This window comes from Camellia sinensis, chromosome 15 (genome assembly GCF_055761805.1).
Source record: "Camellia sinensis isolate YWXY chromosome 15, ASM5576180v1, whole genome shotgun sequence".
Classification (NCBI taxonomy): domain Eukaryota; kingdom Viridiplantae; phylum Streptophyta; class Magnoliopsida; order Ericales; family Theaceae; genus Camellia; species Camellia sinensis.
The window spans coordinates 120,782,716-120,810,588 of NC_138975.1; the positions used below are offsets into that span (position 1 = coordinate 120,782,716).

Here is a 27,873-nt window from a genome sequence, read left to right on the forward strand (position 1 = left end):
TCTCTCATTTTCAAGGACAACCTTCCTAAGCAAGTTTTGAGAGCTTCTCACTCTAAAAAATCCCTCTCTCACTAGAAATTCCAGAGCCAAATCTCTGCCTCTCTCTCCTTCTCTTGCCTTTGTGTGCATAGCAAGAGCTATACTTGGAGATATACCTCTCCTTTGCCTAGGCACCCTTGATCAAACTTAACTACCATTGGGCTGAGGTTCTTTGAGGATCATTTTGAGCTCCAAAATTTGGTTTTAGCTAAGAGTTTGGACCCCTTTTGCTGCTGTCTTCTTGAGCTTCAAGGGTAACACACCATTTCCCTCTTTTAAGCATTGTTTTGCATCATATCTTAGCCCTACTTGTGAGCGTTTTCGAGATTTGTCATAAACTTAAAAAAGTTTTCTTTTGAGCTTATAAACATGTTTACTTAAGGTCACTTTTCTGTTTGGGGTCACCTTTCCCTTTGTATGCTTCATTCCCTCATGCTTGGGGCTATGCATTAGAGCATTTGCATTGGCCTTGGTTTGGCCTTTTAGCCACTAAAATCCAGTGGATTTTCAGTGGCTTAGATGTGCCTTTGAGCCCTAAAATCAAAGGGGGGTGACCCCCTCTTTCCTTGTTTTGTTTGTTGGCCTTTTTGGCCTTCTAAAGGGGTTCCATCTTGCATGCTTTGAAGTCTTGTTTCAGGCCCTATTATGTGAGTTTTGAGGTCTGCCTTAGCTCAATTCAGAGCCCCTTTGGCCATATTTTATGTCTATGATGCATGTGTAGAACAATTCTATTCAAGGCCTTTCAAAGGGGCCTTTTATTGCATGCTTCCTAGACCAATTTCAGGCACTTTTTGGTGAGTTTTAGGGCTGTCATAACTTATTTCCAGAGGTGGTTTTGCCCTTTTGTTTGTCTATCATGTATGTGTAGAACAACCCCACACATTGCTTTCCAAAGGGGCTCATCATTCTTGCATGTGTTGACTGAGTTTCAGGCTCTTTTTGGTGAGTTTTAGTGCTGTCATAACTTATTTCCAGAGGTGGTTTTGTCCTTTTGTTTGTCTATCATGTATGTGTAGAACAACCCCTCGCATGACTTTTCAAAGGGGCTCATCATTCTTGCATGTGTTGACTGAGTTTCAGGGGTTATTTGGGCATATTTTGGCATGAAATACTTATGTTTTTGGCTGGTTGGGTGAGCCCTCATATGCTTCATATAGTTGTAGAACAACTCATGGTTCACTAGCTTTCTTTGCATGCTTTATAGGTCATTGATTCTAGCATATTTTGGCCATGCCTTAAACTGATAATGTACTTATTTTGGACTGCCCTAGCTCTGTTTTTGGGTCTTGTGGTTGAATGATGTTAGTTTTGCATGCTTGTAGTTCAAGGTCCATGCTTAGCTTTGAGTTTTGAGATCCATTCCATGCATATACTGAGGTGTGTTCATGTTTTGAGCCTATTATTCATCACATTTCAGAGCTTATTTGAATGCCATGTTGTCATGTTTTATACTCTTTAAAGGCGTTTGAGAGTCGGGCTTGTATGCCTCATTTACCGACCATTGAATGAGCTCCATTTCGTTGTATTTCGAGCCATCATTTTAGGCCATTTCCCCACTGTTTTAGACCTGCCTAGGGTCTGTTGGGGTTGATTTTGCCATTAGTGCATTGTTTTGGGTACCTCTAGAGTAACACACTTCACTAGTTTCGGTACCCGGGCCCCCTAGCTTGCATTGTGCGCCATGTTTGCATGTTTCGGGACCATTTTGTATCATGTTTCAGAGCTAGAATTTATGTGTTTGTATGCCATATTGCATCATTTTCCATGCTTTGGTAGAGTGACATTCGATGCCTTAGCATCGATCCCTTGCATCGTGCATATTTGCATGTGTTTCGATTGTCTCATTTCCATCATATGGCCACTGATGTGAGTGTGGCTGAGGTCCACTCATGTTGGTGTAAGTCCATCGTGCATTGTGTATGCCATTTCGGTCCATAGAATTGTGTATGCTGAGTTGCATGTAAGAGCATTGTGTGTGACATGTTACATCGAGCATTGTGTATGCCAGTTCATAGCATTGCGTATGCTAGGTTGTATGTTAGTCGCATTGTGTATGCCATCTTATTTGCATTGTGTTTGGGATAGGAGTTAGCCCAAGCACGGGAAACGAGAGACGTTTCGTACTCCGAGTGACAGAACGTGTCTCAATTCCCGGTCGCCGACACTCCGGATTACCCATGATGAAGTTTAGGTCTTGTTGTGTTTAGATGTGCATTCATTTCACATCGAGTCATGCAATTTGACTCCTCAGCCATCATGCATCGAGACGCGTGATTGGTGGCACGAGGATCGAGGACTACACTCCCTGAAGAGTAGTCATGCATACATATGCGAAAATACTTTGTTGTGCCCCTTTCTTGCTTTCTGTTACAGCAAATCAGAAATCAGCAGCTTTCTAAAGCCTTGCACAGCATTTTCACATTAATTGCAAATAGAGACGAATCGGGGCATCGCAATGAATTTCTGCGCAAGGCAACTCGAGCATGCATCTTTCATCATTCGGAACAGAGCTAAGGCGGTCCATGGATTTGCATGCTAATTTACTTACATTCCTAGTTTAATTGTTATTTAATTAGGGTTTCGTACTTATTCGGACTATAATTATTATTCGGACTGTATTATTTATTCGGACCCTCCGAGCGAGGGCACAATGTTGTAATAAGTGTGCGTGTATGTGATGCATGTCTTCCAACCCCACGTCTTTCTCCTTTTTATTCACCAGCTTATGATGGTTAGATTAGGGCATGTTTCAATTAGCATACTTATGCTTGCATGTTTGCATCATTCATTTGTTTTGCATGCACCAGGCTCGGCGCATCATGCTAACTGCATTTGTATTTCAATTTCAAATTGAATACGTGTTAGTTGTAGCATCATCACATGCCATCTTTAGAATAGCCGAGCCTATTGTAATTGCATTCCTGCATGTGTTGCATTAGGCATTTCTGTATAGTTAGGATCATGCATGGATTTCTAACATAGCTTCTGTTTTGGCTTGGAGTACTCGGTAAGTATTTATGCTTTAGCATCCTTACATGTGTGTGAGTAACTGCCATGATAGCATGCTTACCATGAGGCTACGTGCTTACGTGGTATACCTGCCTGAATGCCTGTGGGTGAAGGTTAGGTTATTTGGATTGGAACAATTCATCAATTGTGAGTTTTAAGCCTACTTGCGAGTAGCAAACCATTTTCAAAACAAACATGAGATGTGTTGTTCAAATTTAGGCGATCGGTCTATATTTGTATGCTGTGCGCATTACATAGTAAATCTAGGCTAATAACCGGAATAAGAGCACATAACGTTTTCAAAACTAGATATCATGGTTAGTAGAGGCTGATCTTTGATTGGGCAAGCGGGGGTGCTCACGAAGTGACCTTCCCCAATCATACCCAAGTTCCCGAGCACAGGCAACTTTGGTGATGACGGACACGTGGCCTTAGGCAACGAGTCAGGGTTTCCTAAATTTCCCAAAATAAAATATTTAGGTGGCGACTCTGTATCTAGCAAAGCAGTCCATGTTTGGCACTTCTTTCAAAAAATCTGTTTTCAAAAACGATATGCCGGATTTGGACTCTTTGATGATTCATCGGTCTTGCATTGCACTTTGCGAGATTAGATACAGGACCGTGACATTGAGTCCTGAACTGTAGTGAGCCCAATGAACAAAACGGGGGGGATTTTCCTCCCGGGACGTTCAGGGACGTCTACAGTTTCTAATGACTCTGCTTGGGATTTAGAGAATTTGACTCGAACTCATGATATCTGATTTTGACTACACTTATGTGTTTCTTTGCATTGTATTTGCATTGGTGCGCCTAGGACACCGTGTTTGCCATATGCTATTCCTGAACGGTTTGCTGGAGGCTCGTTTCGAGAAGCGTGCCATAAGGCTGACCGGTTGCGGGCTCTGCCACGACGGGAACACAAACCCCGGTTATTACCGGGGCACCCTTTTTTTGACCATTCGACCTAGTGCATATTTGGAATCCATAGTAACCATTCCAAGCTAGGACAGGTTGCTTACCCGATCATAGGTTGTTTGGAACCGCTGCGTGCGTAGCGAAACCCTAGCTCCTGACAAAATAGGACATGGAAACCATACCCCAACATAGGGGTGTTTTCGTTCTCACTTGCTTGCTATGTGCTTTTAGAGTGCGTCTCTACGGGAATGTATGTATCAGTTTGCAAGTCTGGGTCTCCAGCCCGAGGGCATCAGTATTTGGGAAATCAATTTTACCTGAGGGTATCGGTTTACAGGCAGAATTTGGGGCATAATTCAGTAAAGAGTGCAGTCATTCAGCTATGCTCAAGTCCATTCTAGTGAAATCAGGCTGAGATGCTCTCTATTTTCTCTTTTTCTAGGTAGTCTTGGAACCGTAGCTTCAGAAGGCTTCGATATCCCCCAGATTCATTGGACTTATGTTAATAGACTTTGTCAAGTCAGAGATTCGATTCAAGGGTAACTAGTTTTCCTTTGCCAGTGGTAAGGCAAAGAAGGGCCAAACAGAGTTCATTGGTTCATCTGATCCGACAGTCACCAGTCACATCATCAGCAGATCCGTGATGGCACAGGGTTCGGAAGAATTTGTGGCCGTCATAGCAGCGTTAAATCAGGGAACTGCCATGCAGGCTGAGACCAGTATTGAAACGCAGCGCCTATCTAGGGCATCTACCTCACATCCAGCTTTGGGACCCCAGCCGAACTTTGACCCACTTCCACCAGCTGAAGATTTGCAGGGTCCAGATCCTCGAGAAAGGTTGGCTCAAGCCCGAGTTTTCAGACCCCTGGTGCAGCCTAATGAGAGGCTTTATCCCCTTAATGCTAATGACCTTGATTCGACCGTGGTGAAAATTGCGAACCTTGAGAAGCAATTCAAAAAGGTACAGGGCCTTAACTCCATTCCCGACATTGAGGATGGGTACACCGAGGCTTCCGTACGACTCCCAGACAGATTCAAAATGCCACATATTGACCGTTTCGACGAGTCTAGAGATCCTATGGTCCATATCCGGCTTTTCTTGGATATCCTGAAGCCAATGGGTCTGACTAAGCCACAGAAACTCTCTCTGTATGGAAGAACCCTGTCGGGTGTGGTAGCTGCTTGGTACACCAAGTTGGAGAATACAGTGAAGCAAAATTGAGAAGAATGGGCTGAGGCCTTTGTTGATCAGTATTCTTATAATACCCAAGTTGAAATGACCATCCAGGAGCTTAAAGCAACCCGCCAGAACCCAATAGAGCCTTTTGTGGAGTTTGTTGCGAGGTGGAGAGCAAAGGCAGCACAGATGACAGATCGCCGCCCTTCTGAGAGGGATCAAGTGTAGATGATGGTGCGAAACCTCGAGCATGATATGTTACAAAAGTTGATAGTCGCTCCGCTATTCACTTTCAAAAGTTTGCATGAACTGGGGGTTCAGATCGAGAATGCGTTCAACAGTGGGATCATTCCTAGAACAAATAAATCGGCAGGGAGGGAGATTTCAGGGAGTACCAATGCTGGTAGTAGCGCTATTCCCAAACCCACCGAAATCAATACAGTTGCTACAGCCAACCCTTTTGCCAAACCAAGCCTACAAACCGCCGGCCCAGCCCGAGCTCAGGGCAGAACTTTTACCCCTCTCTATAGGAACCTAACTAGCGCACTAAAAATCTTGATGGAAAGAGGGTATTTCAAACCCCTCGATCCTCAACCTCTGCCTGACCCACTCCCAGCCAGACATAACCCCTCCAAGTACTGTGTGTACCATCAGCAGCGTGGTCATGGCACCGACCGTTGCTACCACCTGCGTCATGAGGTCCAAAATCTCATCGACAACCGGACGATAGCTCCACCTTCAGACCCTAATGACTAAACATCTCCTGCTCACCTTAATCTCATCCATATACTACCATCCACCTTCGACCCCAGCATATACATCACCCCGGCCCATCTATCCAATCCTAAGGTGTTCATTCCAGAAAGCATGGACTTATGCATGATGGATGCACCTGGACCCCAATCATCTCAAACCCGTGAGCCCACTACTTCTGAGTTGATGAGAATGATTGAAAATCTTCAAAGAAATGTGACAGATCTGGCCTCCGGGACATTGGCTCCCTCATCAACCACATCACATACCGGGAATTTCATGACAAAAGACTCCTCAATCTTGGGACTGACCGCATTTGAAGAAAGCCAAACCCTTGGCAAAGGGAAAGCAGGTGGTAAGAACAAGGTAGGAGCAAGCATTGGTCCCCATGAACACCTTCAACGGGCTGTTGAGGCTTTGAAGGCCGAAAGACTAAACAAGCAGCAAGTGCTTGCAGTGGTTGCAAAAACTGTGGATGATACTTTTGCCACTCAAGTTGGGGGTAGTCTAAATCAAGGGGCAAGCCGAGACAAAAGATGTTGTACCAGAAACACCCCTTTCAGCTCCAATCCTACACTCGGAAGAGATCATCAAAAGTCAGCACCTACCGACCCTTTCGCCGGTATATCCAACACAACCAGCTCATAACCTGCCAAATACCCACCTCGGGGCCAGAGGGTGTTCACCCCATTGGACATGTCTCTGTCAATGGCCCTGAGGGTCCTGATCGAAAAGGGGCATTTGAAGCCCCTAGAGCCGCGGCCATTACTGAATAAACTTCCTCTCTCCCACGACCCGGCAAAGTACTGTGTCTTTCATCAACAAGCTGGCCATGACACTGACATGTGTCTTCGTCTTCACCATGAAATACAAGATCTGATTCATAAAAAGGTCATCTTCGCGTTAGGTCCTGCAAAGTCTAGCGGTACTGGATCAGTGAACTTGGGGGATAATGTGACCATGTGATCGGGGGGATGAGCCAGCTGTGGGTGGCGCTCGATTTATTCCAGACGTGGGAATGGCAAGCACTGTTTTGAGCATTTGCGAATGCTAGTTTTGTAGTTTCTGACTTGGGTGTTGAGTCAGTTTTGTGGTTTTGTTTTAAGTCTGTCTCTTTGTTTTGAGTCAGTCTTTTTGTTTCGGGTCTGTCTTGTTGTATCGAGTCAGTCCTATTTTATTAGAGTCAGGTGATTCCGGGGGTGTTACCTCAGGCATCACTATTTTGTTTTGTGTTTATCTTTTTATTTCCTTTTGAGTCTATTTCTGCCAGGGGGCCAGTTGTGTCGATAGTTATGAATGAGCAGCAGTGATTTTCACATTCTTGTATTCGTTTCTGCCTTGTGCCAGTTGTGCCGGAAGTTCTGAATGAAATGGCAGTGTTTTTCGCCTATTTTTCTGTGCCTCGAACTCATTGCATTGACCTAAGTTTTTTCAAAACCTTTTGAACACTGTGATGAAAACGAAGAGGAAAGAATTCCTCGAGATTTGCAAAAATTTGATCAAGTGAGAAAAAGAGAGGCATGCTAAGGCCTTAACGAATGAGATCATGCTTGTTAGTGTGAGTACTGGGAAGGATCCTGGCTTGATACAGATTGGTTCCGCATTGTCTTCCACGCGGGCGATTAGTCGTTTTCTTAAAAGATTTCAAAAAAATGTTTTGCGCAGTCCTGCGAAGACCTGTGTGGAATCGTTCTTGAGATTGTGCAGCCTAGGATCGCTCTTAGCCTCGAGACTCGACCCCCCCTTTTGCTTTCCAACCTTGAACCTTAACTCAGAATGTTCAACGGTCAACCACAACGTAAGGCTTGTGTGGCCGAATTAGAAGTAGCCCTCAAACTAGGGGCAAGAAAGCCAGATCAAGAAGATCAGATGTCCTCAAAAGAAACTTGCAAAGCTAAATCAAAAGCAGCCCTCGAACTAGGGGCAAAGATGTCACATGTGCTCGAAGAGTCAAAAAAATTGGGATGTTTCTCAAGCTAACAAAGATCGGCAAGAATGCCAAATCCCAAAAGGGAGGAAAGAATAAAGTATTGCTGAAGGATAACTGAGTTCCTATCCACGACACTAGGGGCAAATTCAACCCCCCCATTGGATGGACTCCTGCATCATCAGCGAACAACAGCCATTCTCTTGGATTCAGATGACTCTGAGATCTCAGACCATTCAACATGGACAAAGCTACACTTTTACCCTTGAGAGGCTCGCTGGGCCGAAAACCCGGAAGGGCGACCCAGGCAAAAGTTAGAGCAAGAAAAAAGAAAAGGAACAAAAAAAAAAGAAAGAAAAATGCAAAGAACAAAAAAGGAATGAAGAAAAGAAAAGAATAAAATTGAAGAAAATAAAAAGAAAAGAAATGAAAAGAAAAGAAAAACAGAGCTCGCAAGGTTGAAAACTCAGAAGGGCGGCCTTGGCAAAAGTTAGAGCGCAAAAGGAGAGGTTAAATACATGAGTGTACCTTAACCTCGAACTACGTAAGGCTTGATTCCCATCTTTGGGATACGTAGGCAACTTCATTCTAAAGTCCAGCAGTAAAACACTTCAAATTCAACTGTGTCCATGTAATGGTTTTGATTGTCTTTGCTTTCTCTGTATCCGAGAGTTCGGTTGTGTTCGTCACTCTGAGGACTGACTACAATGTGCTGCGGTACCATTCAAATAAGGGGCAATTTTCTGTTGCCATACAGTGTGCCGCAGTGCCATTCAAACAAGGGATAGCTTTCCGTTGCCATGCAGTGTCCTTCAGACAAGGGGCAGTTTTCCATTGTTTTGGATCTGAAGTCGTGCATCTCGAGAGTAGGTTTCGTGTTCGTCCAGCAGTGGCCGTTTACAAAAATAGTTTTTGAGAATTTTTACTGAGGTTGACTAATTTTCTCGAAAATTATTTCATTTTTCAAAACTGGACCATTTCTTGGACCCAAAAAGGAAAATTTTTAGTGCTCATACCCTGACTTGCATGATTTTAAATCAGAAAATTGAACAAGTATGTTGGTCAAAATTGTTTAAACAGAAGCCAAAAACAAAAAAATGGTCAAAATAATGAACTAGGGGCACAATTGAGTCAGGCTTCCTGTCTTTCCCCCGTTGTCAATGTATTTGCCAAAAAGGGCACCATACTTGCCGGAAAGGGCACCCTATTCGCCAAGAAGGGCATAACGAAAGCTAACAGAAAAGGGCTGAAAGTTCTTATATCCTCCAAGCAACGAGGTATTAAGCCAAGTGCGAAGCACGAACTGGAATGGGGCAGGATATTCCATTCCCTCATCTGGACAGATCTAATCACGTCCAAACTCTCCAGTAGAGCATCGTCAACCAATGTCAATTGCAGATCCGCTGCACATCCAGCCGCATCACAACCCCTCTGTGGGAGGAACTCACTAGCTATGCGCAGAAGAAAAAGAATCTAGCAGAATGCTAGGGGCAGGAGCCCGCAATTTCTTGTTTATCCATCAACCACCCAGAGGAGGAATAAAAAATGAGAGATTAAAGAATAGAGAGATGTGCGCTGAAAGAAAAAGTGAGGAAAAGGGTTTTGTGAGAAAAGTCGAGCATGAGGGCCGAGTGATGTGAGAATCAAAAATAAGAAAGGGTGGGAAACAATACCCGGAGAAACTGGCTCCTCGTGCACCGAGAGGTCTCTTGCCTTTGTAACACAGTTGAGTGTTGTGTCTGTGTGTTTTGTTTGTCTCGATTCTTGTTTTGAGTCGTTTGAGTGTCAATAGATGTGTTTAGGTTGTTTTACCTTGTTTTTCCTTTGTTGAGTTGTGTTTAGGTTGTTCTACCTTTGTTTTCCGTTGTTGAGTCGTTTTGGCTGTGGTCAGTTATAGGCTCAATACCCGGTTGAGAACTCTTTTCTCATTTCAATTTCAAAAAGGAATCGTTTTGTGCTCAGAGTACTGTGTCATTCTCCATATTTGTGCAAAACATGATTTGTTATTTCATAAAACTGCAGGGTACACCCCCGATAAGTGTGAACAGTAGAACAAGGACCTATCTGAAGCTATTTAGGTTCCGGACTGCAAAGCAAAAGAAAAGAGGGAAAATTCGGAGCATCTTAGCATGTTTCAACTTTAGCAAAATCCGAGACTGCATTCCAGGTGCACCTTCTCAGGCCTCGTTATTTCTCTGGAGTATGAATGTATCTCGACCCCGAGTGTAAGCCTGTTTCAAGTCAGAATGGCAATCCAAGCAGCACCCGAGGGTTTCACATGCAGATGTTATCTCTCGCCAATATGAACAGGGTGTGCCCTTTTTTAGCTGAGTGTGTTGCGAAGTCCTTTAAGAGGCAAATCAGAGGCACCAGAGTACATGTTTGATGCTCCTCTATTGCATAGAATATGAACTTTCATATACATTATTGTTGCATGTGTGTCGCGCATCGTTATGATTCATGCATAGAACATGCTTGCTTTCGATTCCACATAGAATATGCTTTGCTTGTCTCATGCATAGAATGTGCTTCCATACTTGCATAGAAAATGCTCGTATCTTTTGCATAGAAAATGCCCCAATACTTGCATAGAAGGTGCATTTTATCGCACTTTCTTGTGCATTTTATCTCACTCGCACTGTCTTGTGCACTTACACTTTGTATCTCACTCGCACTGTTTTGTGCATTGTATATCAATCGCGCTGTTTAGCGTATCGCACTGTTTTGTGTATTTCAAATCAATCGCGCTGTTTAGCGTATCGCACTGTTTTGTGCATTTCAAATCAATCGCGTTGTTTAGTGTATCGCACTGTTTTGTGCATTTCAAATCAATCGCGCTGTTTAGCTTATCGCACTATTTTGTGCATTTCAAATCAATCGCGCTGTTTAGCGTATCGCACTGTTTTGTGCATTTCAAATCAATCGCGCTGTTTAGCGTATCGCACTGTTTAGTGCATTTCAAAACAATCACGCTATTTAGCGTATCGTACTATTTAGTGCATTTCAAATCATTCGCGTTGTTTTGTGCAGGTTCAGGTTCGCGCTATTTTGCGCATTGCACTGTCTTGTGCACTTCCGCATTTGTAATCACTCGCGCTTTCTTGTGCATCGCACTGTTTTGTGCAGTTTACACTCGCGCTATTTAGCGTATCGCACTATTTTGTGCAATTTACTTTCACGCTTTCTTGCGCATCGCACTGTTTTGTGCATTACATTGTATCATTCGCGCTATCTTGCGCATCCCACCTGCACTTGTTAGTGCATTACATTTCATTCGCGCTATTTTTGCGTATTGCACTATTTTGTGCACCTTACTTGCATTGTGCATGCATTTTATCGCTATCTTGCGTACCTTACCTGCACTTGTTAGTGCATTGCATCGCGCTATCTTGCGCACCTTATCTGTATCGCACTGTTTTGTGCATTCACCCTACTCGCACTGTTTTGTGCACCTTTAACTCGCACTGTCTTGTGCACTCACCTGGTCTGGGAGACCTTAAATCCTCTGGTCTAGGAGACCTTAAATCCTGCATCTTTATTCGCACTGTCTTGTGCACTCTCTGGTCTAGGAGACCTTAAATCTTCTAAAGGTGCAATTCCTTTGCTGTTTGTCGTACCCGAACGACTTCCGGCGGTTTGGTATAGCCACCTACCTGTGTTTTCAGTGAGTTCCTAGGAGACCAACTGAGACGGTGGAAACTAGAGTTCGAATGACTCTTGCCTAGAACGCAAAGGTTCGGGATTTCCGAGACTAAAGTCTGGTTTAAATACCCAGGGGTATATCCTCGGCTTGAAATCTATACGGCAGCCCCATAGATTGGGATAGCATATGTATGCGCCTCAATTCTGGATACCGAATCAACCTAGTCTGTCACTCTGTTGGAGAATAGGGAAAGCTGCAACCATAGTCAGGGAGAAAAGTAGTACCTGTGGTTCAACTGAGAAGAAGAGGAAGATTCCCACATCAGCATGAGGCAGGACATTGCTGAGGTAAGTCATTGCCAATTGCCTTTGTAAGGTACCTCCCTTTTCCTAGCTATCACATTGCATTTTAGTTATTACAATGCATTACATAAGTCAAATTTTCAAACCGACTTCGCGTAGCGTATAAGTTAAATTTTCAAACTGGCTTCGCGTAGCGTATAAGTCCAATTATCAGACGGGCTTCGTGTAGCGTATAAGTCCAATTATCAAACCGGCTTCGCGTAGCGTATAAGTCCAATTATCAAAATCTTTCTGCATATCATTTTGCATCCTGCCCCTGAACTACGCTGGTTTGATTCCTTGCAGAGGGATACGTAGGCAGCCTACAGGCGCAACCATTTATTTGTCTGTACTTTGTTTGTTTGTCCAAGTTTTCGGCCTTGTCAAAAATGGGTCGTGTCTAGGCTTTGACATTCACTCCCATCACCTCTTGACTTCCGAGTTCTATCAAAGAGGGGCAACTGTAGACACCCCATTTTTGACCGCCCTTAAGACTTGGACGCAACTGATGGTTTACATAGTAGAGAAAGGTGTGCAGGGGAAAGGTTCAATTTCTTCGGCAATGAGAGACTCAAATCTCAACTTCATACCCCTTTTTGGACCAAAACAATCTTGATCAAAAGATTTTAGACCTCAAAACCCTCTCTTTCAAAACGTTTTTGAAATAAAGTTTTTACGATGTTTCGAGGCTCGTATTTTGTCAAATGTTGCGCTTTTCGGTAAACCGAACAAGGACAAAGTAGAAATGAATGAAAGAGAGATGAAATCTTTGAAAAATCTTTCAAAAAACTTTTTTTAGGGGTTTTGAGTTGAAGAAAAGAGGAAATGAGAGAAGAAAACTAGTTTGGGAGAAGTTCGGACGAATCCGGTTGGACTAAATCTGCGCGGCTTCACCAAAATAGGCATGACTTTTTGCACAGGAGGAATTTTAATGCAAGTCTGGTTCCATTGGAAAGATAACTTTCGGGGCTTCAATTTGGAAGCAAGAATAACCTGAAAAGGAGTTCATATGAAGGAGTTATGGCCATTTGAAATTGGACCTAGAAAGCAGAATTTTCCTAAACTAGTTGGCCGACCCGAAAAGGTGGCTGGCTGACCACCCTTTCCTGAAAAAGTTGTTGGCCGACCAAAAAAAGTGGCTGGCCGACCAGAAAAGTGGTCTACAGGTCCCAAACTCAGATATTTATCCTCCAGTTGTCTTCCATAACCTCCAGCTGTTCCAAACTCAGATTTTTTTGAACCAACTCTTGTATATGGCTATATATGAGTTATATCTCTCATTTTCAAGGACAACCTTCCTAAGCAAGTTTTGGGAGCTTCTCACTCTAAAAAGTCCCTCTCTCACTAGAAATTCCAGAGCCAAATCTCTACCTCTCTCTCCTTCTCTTGCCTTTGTGTACATAGCAAGAGCTATACTTGGAGATATACCTCTCCTTTGCCTAGGCACCCTTGATCAAACGCAACTACCATTGGGATGAGGTTCTTTAAGGGTCATTTTGAGCTCCAAAATCTGGTTTTAGCTCAGAGTTTGGACCCCTTTTGCTGCTGTCTTCTTGAGCTTCAAGGGTAGCACACCATTTCTCTCTTTTAAGCATTGTTTTGCATCATATCTTAGCCCTACTTGTGAGCATTTTCAAGATTTGTCATAAACTTAAAAAAGTTTCCTTTTGAGCTTATAAACATGTTTACTTAAGGTCACTTTTTTGTTTGGGGTCACCTTCCCCTTTGTATGCTTCATTCCCTCATGCTTGGGGCTATGCATTAGAGCATTTGCATTGGCCTTGGTTTGGCCTTTTAGCCACTAAAATCCAGTGGATTTTCAGTGGCTTAGATGTGGCTTTGAGCCCTAAAATCAGAGGGGGGTGACCCCCTCTCTCCTTGTTTTGTTTGTTGGCCTTTTTGGCCTTCTAAAGAGGCTCCATCTTGCATGCTTTGAAGTCTTGTTTCAGGCCCTATTATATGATTTTTGAGGTCTACCTTAGCTCTGTTCGGAGCCCCTTTGGCCATATTTTATGTCTATGATGCATGTGTAAAACAATTCCATTCAAGGCCTTTCAAAGGGGCCTTTCATTGCATGCTTCCTAGACCAATTTCAGGCTCTTTTTGGTGAGTTTTAGGGCTATCATAACTTATTTCTAGAGGTGGTTTTGCCCTTTTGTTTGTTTATCATGTATGTGTAGAACAACCCCTCGCATGACTTTCCAAAGGGGTTCATCATTCTTGCATGTGTTGACTAAGTTTCAGGGGTTATTTGGGCATATTTTGGCATGAAATACTTATGTTTTTGGCTGGTTGGGTGAGCCCTCATATGCTTCATATAGTTGTAGAACAACTCATGGTTCACTAGCTTGCTTTGCATGCTTTATAGGCCATTGATTCTAGCATATTTTGGCCATGCTTTAAACTGATAATGTGCTTATTTTGGATTGCCCTAGCTCTTTTTTTGGGTCTTGTGATTGAATGATGTTAGTTTTGCATGCTTGTAGTTCAAGGTCCATGCTTAGCTTTGAGTTTTGAGATCCATTCCATGCATATACTGAGGTGTGTTCATGTTTTGAGCCTATTATTCATCACATTTCAGAGCTTGTTTGAATGCCATGTTGTCATGTTTTATACTCTTTAAATGCGTTTGAGAGTCGGGCTTGTATGCCTCATTTACCGACCATTGAATGAGCTTCATTTCGTTGCATTCTGAGCCATCATTTTAGGCCATTTCCCCACTGTTTCAGACCTGCCTACGGTCTGTTTGGGGTTGATTTTGCCATTAGTGCATTGTTTTGGGTACCACTAGAGTAACGCACTTCACTAGTTTCGGTACCCGGGCCCCTTAGCTTGCATTGTGCGCCATGTTTGCATATTTCGGGACCATTTTGTATCATGTTTCAAAGCTAGAATTTGTGTGTTTGTATGCCATATTGCATCCTTTTCCATGCTTTGGTAGAGTGACATTCGATGCCTTAGGATCGATCCCTTACATCGTGCATGTTTGCATGTGTTTCGGTTGTCTCATTTCCATCATATGGCCATTGATGTGAGTGTAGCTGAGATCCACTCATGTTGGTGTAAGTCCATCGTGCATTGTGTATACCATTTCGGTCCATAGCATTGTGTATGCTGAGTTGCATGTTAGAGCATTGTGTATGACATGTTATATCGAGCATTGTGTATGCCATTTCATAACATTGCGTATGTTAGGTTGTATGTTAGTCGCATTGTGTATGCCATCTCATTTGCATTGTGTTTGGGATAGGAGTTAGCCCAAGCACGGGAAACGAGGAACGTTTCGTACTCCGAGTGATGGAACGTGTCTCAATTCCCGGTCGTCGACACTCCGGATTACCCATGATGGAGTTTAGGTCTTATTGTGTTTATATGTGCATTCATTTCATATCGAGTCATGCAATTCGACTCCCCGGCCATCATGTATCGAGATACGTGATTGGTGGCATGAGGATCGAGGACTACACTCCCTGAAGAGTAGTCATGCATACATATGCGAAAATACTTTGCTGTGCCCCTTTCTTGCTCTCTGTTGCAGCAAATCAGAAATCAACAACTTTCTAAAGCCTTGCACAGCATTCCGGCATTAATTGCAAACAGAGGCGAATCGGGGCATCGCAATGAATTTCTGCGCAAGACAACTCGAGCATGCATCTTTCATCATTCGGAACAGAGCTGAGGCGGTCCATGGATTTGCATGCTAATTTACTTGCTTTCCTAGTTAAATTGTTATTTAATTAGGGTTTTGTACTTATTCAGACTATAATTATTATTCGGACTGTATTATTTATTCGGACCCTCCGAGCGAGGGCACAATGTTGTAATAAGTGTGCGTGTGTGTGATGTATGTCTTCCAACCTCACATTTTTCTCCATTTTATTTACCAGCTTATGATGGTTAGATTAGGGCATGTTTCAATTAGTATACTTATGCTTGCATGTTTGCATCATTTATTTGTTTTGCATCACCGCGCTCGGCGCATCATGCTAACTGCATTTGTATTTCAATTTCAAATTGAATACGTGTTAGTTGTAGCATCATCACATGCCATCTTTAGAATAGCCGAGCCTATTGTAATTGCATTCCTGTATGTGTTGCATTAGGCATTTCTGTATAGTTAGGATCATGCATGGATTTCTAACATAGCTTCTGTTTTGGCTTAGAATACTCGGTAAGTATTTATGCTTTAGCATCCTTGCATGTGTGTGAGTAATTACCATGATAGCATGCTTACCATGAGGCTACGTGCTTACGTGGTATACCTGCCTGAATGCTTGTGGGTGAAGGTTGGGTTATTTAGATTGGAACAATTCATCAATTGTGAGTTTTAAGCCTAATTGTGAGTAGCAAACCATTTTCAAAACAAACATGAGATGTGTTGTTCCAATTCAGACGATCCGGTCTATATTTGTATGTTGTGCGCATTACATAGTAAATCTAGGCTAATAACCGGAATAAGAGCACATAACGTTTTCAAAATTAGATATCATGGTTAGTAGAGGCCGATCTTTGATCGGGCAAGCGGTTGTGCTCACGAAGTGACCTTCCCCAATCGTACCCAAGTTCCTGAGCCGAGGCAACTTTGGTGATGACGGACACGTGGCCTTAGGCAACGAGTTAGGGTTTCCTAAATTTTCCAAAATAAAATATTTAGGTGACGACTCTGTATCTGGCAAAATAGTCCATGTTTGGCACTTCTTTCAAAAAATCTGTTTTCAAAAACGATTTGCCGGATTTAGACCCTTTGATGATTTATCGGTCTTGCATTGCACTCTGCGAGATTAGATACAGGACCGTGACATTGAGTCCTGAACTGTAGTGAGCCCAATGAACAAAACGGGGGGGATTTCCCTCCCGGGACGTTCGGGGACGTCTACAGTTTCTACGAAGGGTGAAATTTGAAACACAGACAGATATAGGAGACTATGAATGTATTAATCATGACGAATAAACATAGGCAACATAGTATGAAACTAAAGAGGGAAAAAATAGTACCTCACTGAAGAAAATGAAGTCGGTGTGAATTACGCCGGGGTCAGACGATGGCAGCAAACGGAGAAGAGCAACAAAAGCTTCACCGGAGGAGGTGAACGGAGTAGTTGCAGAGTTTAAGAGCTTGAAACAATGGATGATTTGAGAGAGTAGAAAGAGAGAATTTGAGCGAAGACGAAGATACGAAAGTGAAACGGCGAAGAGAGAGTGAAGTGTTTTTGATCAAAACACAACAAAATAAAGATTTGTTATTATTTTTTCTGGTTAGTGAGTTGAAGGGGAAAAAATTAAAGGGATAGAATATATTCTATCCTCTTTGATCAAAGGCATACCTTTGATACACGACAACAATTAAAGGGGATAGAATATAATTTACCAAAAAATGGTTTATTAGTAGCAAGTTAAATTAGTTAAAGGTGAAAAAATTGTACAAACAAAATAAAGATTTGTTATTATTCTTTTTATTTTTCACATTTTTTTTCGTTAAAATAACATTCTCAAATACTTCACAATAATTTTCAGCTCACAATTTTTTTTTGAAAAAAGGGTAAAAAATCACCTTCCAAACGGATCCTAGTAGAAACATCCGGGTTGAGCGGGTCAAGCCAAGAAATCACAAAGACCCGGCTAGTAACCTATATATCACCACCACACCAATCCACCTTCTCTCAGAAGGAAAAACCTCTATAGGGTTTCAAGAACCACGGTGAAGAGCAATGTTGCTTCAGCTTCCTCGTTTATCGAACTCTCTGAGAGACCCATTCGACATCGATCACGCTTATCTCCAACGCAAATCCATCCTCCGAAGCCAAAAACCTCGCAGGTAAATCAATCTCTTTCCAACCCCCAATCTTCACTCTCCATCAATAATCACTACAATTCAATTCAATTTCCGAACTAAAAACTTTCTAATTATTGAATTTTGTGAATTTAGTTATGGGAACTCGCTCGAACAGTCAGACCTCGCGAAGAAGATCGTTTACAGATGGGATGAAGGTAACTGAGAGAAGCTGTAGAATGTGTTGTAAAATTGTGCATAATTTGCATTTCTGGCTAATTATGATTTGTTTTTGTTTTGGTGAAGCATCGTTTGAAGTGCGACAAGCATACAAAGAGTTTGTGGGTGCGGTTTTGGAGCTGATTGGCGGCGAAGTGCTGTCGGAGGAGTTTCATGAGGTGGCATTAATGGTTTATCGGCTTTTTGCCAAGCCGGTGGAGGAGGACGAGGATGACAGAAGGATTGCCGAGAAGAAGTAAGAATTCCAGTTTTTCGAATATGAAATAGGGTTACCGAATGTTATGTAGTTGTGTTTTGATTGTCAACAAGGTTTAGACTCTGAGTGTAATTTATATGTGAAAACTGAGGGAGTTGTAAGGGCATGGTGATACTGGTCTAAATTGCAAAAAATGCATGCAGGACAAAGATGCTTGCATGAGTATGTTCATCGCAGTCACAAGATGCATGAACTGACTACAAGAATCCTGTTTTAGCTGCGTATTAATTTTTGACTAGGATGTGATGTAGGATTACATTTTATTTTTTGTAAATACTGGTGACGAAATGCAAGTTGACTTCTTTTGGTGTCAAGAAACTTATTGGTTGTGATATTTTTTATGAGTATGGTTAGTGTTGTTTGAGTGTTATAGAACATTAAGTAACTATGGAATGTAGTGTAATTTGGAACAGTGGAATACAAATAGAATCATGAATGGACCTTGGCGCCTAAATGTGTTAACAACCAACTACTCTAAAAGCTTAAGCTATTAAAGAGTTTAAAAGTTTAATTATTATATTGTCTACACACTCCCTCCCTTGTGTAGTCATACTGCCCATATAAGAAGCATGGGCACGACATACACGTGCTGATTTTAAAAAAGGCAAAACAACACGCCGGGACACATAAGAAATGTATATTGTTATATATTTATTTTATGTTGTATATACGAGTATTTTACTCAAAAGGTAATGAGGAATACAACACAACTAATTAAAGAAAGCATATACTCCATAAACACCAAGATAGAAAATCCATAACACAAAATGCATATTTAAAAGATGTTTTTATACGTTATAACAACAATAAATATAACTAAATTAAATAATAGGTTAATTTTTTTCCCTATACCATAATAAAAATTAAGAATTATACATTCAAAATCTTACAATCAAAATAGTCTAATTCCTTCCCTCCCGCCTCCCCGGAAACATAACAATAAAAATTAATAACTTTGCATTTAAAATCTAAGTGAGGCATAATCAATTACAATTTATACATCAAAGAGGTTACTTTACTACGACAATGTAGTGATTTTGAACCTCTTGGAAAGATAGCTTCAGAGAAGTGACTGACCTGTGCATAGCTTTGGCGACTAAGTAGCATAGACATGCGATACGACATGGACACGGCAATTTTCAAATAAATGCAGGACACGATATGCCTCGGACACATTAAAATCTATATCTTTATAAATTATTTATTTATTATATATCAAATATAAGAATCGTTTATTAAAAGGTAATTGAAAAAACAATAACATAATACTAATTAAAATTAAAAAAACTATATGTTACATAACTTAAACATCCAGATATCCTTCATGCAACAATTATATTCTAAAGGATACAAAATAATTGTAGAACATTGAAATACATGTGATATATTCATCTTATAAATGTTTCAAACATATTAAAGGGCACCAATTACATTATGAAGAATGCAAAACATTGTTAGTATGAAGAGATTCATCACATAGGTCGTGTTTGGAGGGTTCAAGAAGTGTTACCGAAGTGTATGTAAAGTGTTCGATATTATGAATTTATAATTTTAATTAAGACACATTGAAGAATTGTCAGACAAGCTTTTATGAGTGTCCGCAGAGTGTCACGTACGAGATGAGTGATGCCTCTCCTCCATAGAAGTGTTTGTGTTTCTTAGTTTGGTGGCAACCAAGACAACTTTGACATGCTTTGTGTGAGTGTGTGCGTGCTGCGACTAGGGCTTGGAAATCTATTCAAAGTGGAAGAATGCTTCTGATTTGTTTAAGATTATTTGTAAAACTTTTGAATTTAATAGTTCGACCCCTGTAAAATGTTTCAAAAATTATGTTATCATCCCTGAACGTGTCCTAGATGTGTCTAGGATGTGTTCGAGATGATAAAATTAACCAAAGGGGTATGCTACATTGTGTGCTAGATACATGTCCTCTGCATGTCGGACGCTCAGCCTCCGGGGAGGTGTCCGTGCTTCATAGCTCCCCACTATAAGCGGGCCAAACATGTCCATGTATTTTATGTATGGGTTGCTGGTTAGATTAAAACAAAGAACCGTTGCTGCTTTGATACCATGTTAACTATCGACTACTCAAATTATTTAACTTTTAGAATGGGTATAACTTTAATTATTTATATCCTCAATGGAATGCTATGTATTTAGGTTTTACAACTAAATTGTGGATGATATTCACTCTGTTTGTTTCTAGTTTTCAGAATTCACTTTTTAGAAAATTCTACTTTTTTCATTTTTTGTATTTTTTTTTTGTTTTCACTAAATTTTTTTAATATTTTAAGTAATTTTTTTTAATTTTTAGGCACACCTAACATAAATACACTTAGAAAGTATAATATTTGTGAAAAAATCTTTAAAAAATTTACTAAATACCAAAAATACAAAAAAATACCGAAATTTAGTACATTTTTCGTATTTTTGTGTATTTATTTATTTTTAAAAATATTTTTTCACAAATAATTTACTACTTAGATACATCTAAAAAAGTAAAAAAAATGCTTAAAATTTTAAAAATATTCACTAAAAACAAAAAAAAACACGAAAAACAAAAAACTCAATTTTTAGAAAACTGAAAACAAAAACACTGATTGTAACTTGTATTCCCAAAGTGTAATTGTACTTGGTTGATTTTAAATGCAGGTTAGAATTGCAAAAAGTACTTGGTCATGCTGTTTCAGATGCAAGTCTACAGAAAGTTAGCTCTCTAGCCCAGAGCCTTTCCTTGTTGCAGTCTAATGATTGTTCAGATGTGTTTGTTCCACAAAGGGAAACAAACAGGAGCTGTGATGATTTAGAATTTGGTGCTGACCTTGTTTTTCAATGCCCTGCTCGGTTTGTCGTTGATGTCTCTTTAGAGGAAGGGGAATTGTTGGGGGAGGGAACTGCTTCATCTTTTTCTTTGCTTCAAGAAGGATTGTATGACTGCAGTGACCCTAAAGGTTATGATTCTGCTGCTGATGGTAAACACTTCAATTTGCAGTGGTTAAGAGATGCGTGTGATAAAATAGTGAAAGGAAGTACTTCACAACTTCCTCAAGATGAACTAGCAATGGCCGTCTGTGGATTACTTGATTCTGAGAAACATGGTGATGAGGTAATATTTTTTTGAATTTCCTAATTGTATCTTATTAGAATAGTCCTTCAGAATTGTGGTTCAAGTTGCATGACACCTAAGGTCTTAAAGAGTTCAAAACTTCTGTTGTGAAGATAGCTGCCGATTTGTTGGATCTTGTTGGGGATAGCGCATTTGAAATAGTTCAAGACCTAATTTCGGTAAGGATATGAAAAACTCTTTTACTTGCACGATCTTTGGATTGCGTTCAGGATTACTTATGCATGAGGTTTTATAATCTTTTCAACGAGTACTGTTTTGGTTTTGTGGTTATATATCAAAGGTTGTTTGTTTATTTGTTTTTTGGTATCTGGGGTGTAGAACATTATTTTTGGTTGATAATCTACTTCAAGGATAATAGTCAGTCAGCTCCTGTCTGTGAAGATTTTAGCCTAGGATAGGTCATGTGATCTTGTTTGCTTAAGAAATACTAACCTTTGGGTGGCGACATCTGGTTTGTTCTGTAACCGGTGGGAACCTGATCGTTTAACTAGTTCATGGAAATTAGTTCAAAATTATTCTCCCCTTCCCCCACACCCATTTCATAATGCTTGATTTGTAGCAGTCTTCTCTGATTGTTTTTGAATTTTTTTCCTTCCCTTTCAGCACAGGAAGCAAATTGTTGATGCTATCCATCATGGGTTACTGGTACTGAAATCTGACAAAACGGCTACAAACACTCAATTGCGCATGCCTAGTTATGGAACCCAGGTGTGAAATGGTTTGACTACATATGTATATATGCACATACATTTTCATTGGTCACTGTTTTCAAATTTTTTTTTGATAGGTAGTTTTTTTTTTTTTTTTTTTTTTTTTTTTTTTTTTTAATTTTAAGAACTTATAAATCAACACATGATCAAACTTGAGATATGTAAGTTACTTTCTACCATTCTCCAGGTTACTGTTCAAACAGAGTCTGAACGGCAAATTGATAAACTTCGACGCAAGGAGGAAAAGAGGAATAGACGGGGAACAAATTATGGGGTTGAAGACAACTTGTCTGGCTTGAGTTTTAGTTCTTTACTCCAAGCAAGTGAAAAGAAAAGCCCATTTGATGATTTGATTGGGTCTGGTGAAGGGTCACACCCATTAGCAGCGACTGCCCTTCCCCAAGGCACTGTCAGGAAACACTACAAGGGATATGAAGAAGTTATTATTCCCCCAACACCGACTGCACCAATGAAACCTGGGGAAAATTTGGTAGGTCCTATCTAATATGTAATAAAACTGGTAGATCCTATCTAACATGCAAATTGCAATATATATATTTTGATTGGTGTTTATCATTAGTTTAATGATATCAATTGTTGCATTTCTATTGCACTTTCAAATCTTTAGTCCGCATGAGGCCAAGATCATTGTTTTGAGAAATGTTTGTTCATGCTGTTTCCCAACATTCTTTTTGTGGCAGAAGAATGCTGTATCGCCAGTTTTGTTCTACCTTTTTTTTGTCAATCAATTGAGTTCAAGACTTGTTTGAGACTTATATGGGAAATTGCAGTCTCTCTGTCTCTCTCTCTCTGTCTCTGTCTCTGTCTCTCTCTCTCCAAATAAACATTAAACAGAAGGCAAAGCCCTTGTTCATGTGGGTAATAGCCAGACACTCGAATCAGAATTCAATGCCATCCCGGAAAATCAAAGGAAGTCTCATAACCATGTAAAATTTTCTAGGCGAAAGAGCTTCCTAAGAATAATAGATTCTGCTTTTCTATGTTTGAGCCGGGATCTTGAACATTCTTCTGTTTTTTTGCTCTCAAATACCCCGATAAAGAATATCAACAATCCATTACATGCTCTTTCAGTCTTATTTCCAGTCTCAATGCATCAAGCTCTAGGAAATCAACTTTTATGTGAAGCAAACAGAACACTTTCTCACTCTGACCAATTGCGAAAGGAATGCCCATAGATCCTGATCAATTTCCAAACCAACTTGAGTGCTTGACTGACTTCCTTGCCTTTCTACACCGAATGCAACTATCTGTAATTCTTCTACCAATAAAGGCAAAATATTTCTGGGAGACTATATTATCCAAAATCAAGTGAAAGGGTTAGAAAGAAATGAATTAGTGAATTATAATGGAGCACGATTCTCGCAAGATATTGTTGAACACGTGATGGGCAAATAAATATGTTTATTTTTCTGTAATTTATTATACAAAAGAGAAAGAAAGTGAAGATGGGATTGGAAGGAGAATATTAATTGAAAGGAGAGAGATAGAAGATAGGAGAGAAAAGAAAGAAATAGGATAGGGATAGAATCGATATGAGAAGAACCATGTTCATATAACAGATGTGGCCACTTCTGTATATATGCTGCATTCTTGCTGTATTAGTTATTTTGGTAGCTGTTAATTGGAATATCAATTCTTCTTCTGCTGTGTTAATTTTTTTTCTATTTTTTATTTTTTTATAATCTATTGTCAGATTGAGATAAAAGAGTTAGATGAGTTTGCTCAAACTGCTTTCCATGGCTACAAATCTCTGAACCGTATCCAGAGCAGAATATTTCAAACTACTTATTACAGCAATGAGAACATACTAGTGAGTCATCATCAATTTTTCTATCTCATCTGTATTATGCAGTGCAAGTGCAAATTTCTATCTCTTTAAAGCATATTTGTTGTACTTGCAGGTTTGTGCTCCAACAGGAGCTGGTAAAACAAATATAGCTATGATTGCTGTTCTACATGAGGTGTCCATTCAATTCCTGAACCTGTTTTTCTATGATTTCTTGGAATTCAATCTTTTCTGTTGTACTTGTTGTGCCAGGATAGAAGCATTCCATGCTCTCTCTGTCCTCTTTTTGCTTTAGTTTTAGTTTTAATTTTTATTTTTTGTTTTTGATTAGAAGCATGCAATTTACTTTGGGTTGACATAAATACAAGATACAGGATAGAGGAAATTAATCATTGAATATAATAAATCATAATTAATATTTCATATGTATTGCATATATGTATGTAGTTATCTATCATCTTTTCAATATGTTGGCTTGGCTTGCCCATTTATTACCTTCAATAAATAACATTTGACTCTTACCATGGGTGGGATTTAGAAAGTTTTGGATGGTGCATTTCAAATTAGACGTCATGCAATATATAACTACTGAAGATATTAGTTTTCCTTTTATTTTAAAATGGGCAAAGTGATGGGGATTGATACCTTCAAGTTTATGTTTGGAAAAGGAGGAGAAAGAAAACATCCATGTTGGCCTCACTAATGGACCAATGTGTGCCATCATTGATATCACATGACAAGGGATTGTGTTTAAGTGGTTTGGTTAAACCCAAAAGCGTTACTTTAGGTTTGAGAAAATTCAGATTTTCAGGGCATGTTAGTATATTTGAATATTTGTAGATTTGGGGTATTTCTGTATTTTAAATTTATTTAGGCCTCGTTTGGGAACAGGCTAATTTAGTAACTTTTTGGCTATTTGGCTAAAAAGGTAGGTAAAAAAAACTTGTATGTTTGGGATGACTTTTTGGCTAATTACGAAAAGATGTGCAAAAAGTAGAGAGAAAAGAGAATCTTTGACTTTTTGGTATGAGTTGTTGGCTTTTTGGTTAATTTAGTAACTTTTTGACTAATTGGCTAAAAAAGTAAGTCCCCAAACGGGGCCTTAGTATCCAAGTTAGTTAGGTTGTTTGGTCTTACGCTTTACTAAGGCCTATACTCATTTTTGGAAGTAGTTGAGTTGTAATTAGTTTGGGAACCCTTTGTTTAGTAGGGTTTAGGAAGTCCTTTTCCTAGTGGGAAAGGTAAATGCTTCTGTATAAGCAAAGCTTTGTTAAGACAATTTGACAAGAAGTGTTTCTTTGCAGATTTTGCTCTTTGCAATAGCGAGATTCCATTGATTTGTTCTAGGTGAGAATCTAGAAGCCCATAGAGAGGTTCTCATGTTTTCATCCTTCTTTTTTTCTTTCCTCGTTATTTTATGCACTTTAAAGCCTTTTGGAAGCCATAACCAGATGTGAAGCCCCAAATTTCTAGCCCAAATGATAATACAACAATCATGGCTTTTTCAAGGAAAACCGAATATAAATCTCCAAACTTACATTACATGATACAATAGTTCTTTATGTAACAATACATTAATCAAACAACAAGTAAATAAACAAATAAATACCCCCAAGGGTTTACAAGTTTCCAAGGGTTGAGCCTGGTTACACAAAACGGTTATTCAAATCCATACACATACAACCCTTGGCTTACACGAGTTACAGTAAAATGAGAGTCTCATACTTTCAACACACATTTCCTCGCCTTTAGTTAGGCGGTATTACCACATCTTTTTCTGCACAAAAATCCCTTAGGGTGAGCATAAAGCCCAGTAGGAAATTCTTAACAAAGTTTATACATTTTATACAAGTCTCAAGAGATGAAATGCACATGCTATGCTAGGCCCATTTTTGAAGATAAATCACATTTTCATCTTTTGAAAACCATCATACTCAATGATGTCATGCAATTTCAATTGTTCAAAACTTAACAATTTATTTTAAGGGCGGTAAATACGACTCTGGTAATCCCTAAGTTGGTGTCTACAAGTAGACTATGCAAGTACTACCAAATTGTCATTTTTACCGGTATTAACAGGAAGGCTCGACACCTATTCGTGCGGGTTTTCGGTTTTTCACCCCGGACTCTCAGGCCAACTTATTCAACATCATCTACACCATCTATCAAGACTTACCAACGTATTTACCCCAAAACCATTTCATGAAAACTTGTTTCTCAACATTCTTTTCTCAATGCAAGTTTTCAAATCAACTTTCAAAATTTAATGTAATCAAATGAATTGTTATGCCAATAACACAAGATGAATATAAATACTTTTATTCCAATTCATCATCTAAGGAAAGGAATAACACAATTCCCTCTTCTCAAGTATTCTCAACAATTAGTCATTTCAAGACTATTTTAACGTTTTGAATAATAATTTTCAAAATGAACAACAATTCTCATATTCCCTGAAATTCATCATTTATATAAATATAAATAAGAAGTTTTCCAAACATCCATTTATTTTGACACACAAAATAAATACAACAATGTCATTCATGGATTTTCAGTCTCTTTTAAAAAAAATTCTCAAATTCTAGGTTTTCTCTCCAAAACTATACAACTCAAATCCTTTGAAAGAAAACTTTCTAAAATCATCTTCTCTTCAATCAACGAAGATCAAAACCCATGAGATCATTTTAAAAGAACAAGAGACAAACCCAGTTTTAAAATCGCTTAATTTCTTGAATCAATTTTCAAAACTATCGAAAGATGATTTCGAAAATCATATAAATCTTGCAAAAATATATATATAATTCTAAGAAAATCCCTATCTCAAGTTTTAAAGAAGAAATGAGATGAACCCCCAAAATCAACCGTGTCGAAACTCGATCTTCACTGCACACAACGAAGCCCTCGAGATGATAACCAACTTTGGTGAAGAACTTAGGTCTAAATCCCAATAGATTTGGAGAAATCAAAGAGAGAAGATGACTTCTAGATAGAGAAACTCCCGATCTGGAATTCTGGAGAGTTTTAGAGAGAGAGAGGACTGAAAAAGTGATCTGAAATATCAGATTCACGAATTGATATAACATGGTTCGCTTAAGCGTGGAAACTCCCGTTCAAGCGTCAAATACACTAACCCAGTATTTTTGCAGACAGGTCAAACTTCTGAAACCAAACATTTTCCGTTCGAGCGCATAAACGGCCTCTTGAGTGGACAAGCAACTTCGAATGCGTTTTGCATTTTTGTTTTGGGGGCGCTACCCCTCAACCCCGCCAGGGTGCTGCCCTAGGACCCGCCAAGGGACACTGCCCCCTGGACCCTGGACCCTCGTGAGCTGACTGGGCAGCTCGATCCCCGACCGGCCCAGTCGAAGCGGCAAAACATGAAAGAAGAATCGAAACTGGGATCGCTACACCAGATCTAATCTAGCCTTTTTCATACTAATAAACTCCACATAAATAAGACCTAACCCTTTTTTCTTTAATCATTCAAAGTATCTGAAGTGTCATGTAGACTTTTCATTTTCCCTCAGTGTATTTGTGTCTGTCAGATATGGCAAGTGTAAGGGTGTGGTTATGTGTTCAAGACCGGTATCCTCTAATTTCATATAACATTTGGAGAAGAAGATGCTCGCATTTGCTAGTAAAGAAACATATTTCGATTCTCACATGAATGGGAGATATAAATTTCATATTTTTTCTAATTCCTTTTAATTTGCAGCACATTTCTAAATAGTTTACAGTTTTTCATTAAGAATTATACAACATGCAATATATGTAAAATTATATATGATTGAGACGTATCTCTATACCCATACCCAACTTTTTGATGCACATCTCAATATCCTAAATATCCTAAAATTTTGATTTAGGAAGATCTGACTCTTGGATACGTACTCGCCCCCGATATTCATACTCAAGTCCATGTAACATAGGCCACTGTTATCTGTTATCTTTTCTTGTCTTATTACTACTAGAAATCCCCAACTTTTTGTTTCCCATTTAAACGTTTGTTTTTTATTTGAGGAGATTCACTTAGCATTTTAAAGTGTGGGAAATATATAGTTTTAAGATGGTTTTCTTCATTCATTTAATCCAAAATCAGGAAGGAGATATATGTATTTTTTTATTTTTATTTTTATTTCCTTCATACGTTACCTATGTG

The 27,873-nt window shown here is 39.7% G+C and overlaps 1 protein-coding gene across 4 annotated transcripts in view; it reads left to right on the forward strand.

Annotated features, from left to right (window-relative positions):
• The first annotated feature begins 17,454 nt into the window (after positions 1–17,454).
• Positions 17,455–27,873, forward strand: part of LOC114310486 (U5 small nuclear ribonucleoprotein helicase) — a 58,916-nt gene continuing 48,497 nt past the window's right edge. For 3 of the 4 annotated variants that reach the window (XM_028256480.2, XM_082909555.1, XM_028256482.2), the window contains exons 1-9: positions 17,456–17,619; positions 17,731–17,792; positions 17,881–18,049; positions 20,723–21,176; positions 21,290–21,355; positions 21,801–21,905; positions 22,095–22,397; positions 23,622–23,738; positions 23,830–23,889. In XM_028256480.2, the coding sequence (XP_028112281.2) occupies positions 17,513–17,619; positions 17,731–17,792; positions 17,881–18,049; positions 20,723–21,176; positions 21,290–21,355; positions 21,801–21,905; positions 22,095–22,397; positions 23,622–23,738; positions 23,830–23,889 (1,443 nt within the window). In that variant the 5' untranslated portion in view covers positions 17,456–17,512. Of the gene's footprint in view, positions 17,620–17,730; positions 17,793–17,880; positions 18,050–20,722; positions 21,177–21,289; positions 21,356–21,800; positions 21,906–22,094; positions 22,398–23,621; positions 23,739–23,829; positions 23,890–27,873 lie in introns of all 4 variants that reach the window. The other variant, XM_028256483.2, reaches the window with a different exon arrangement.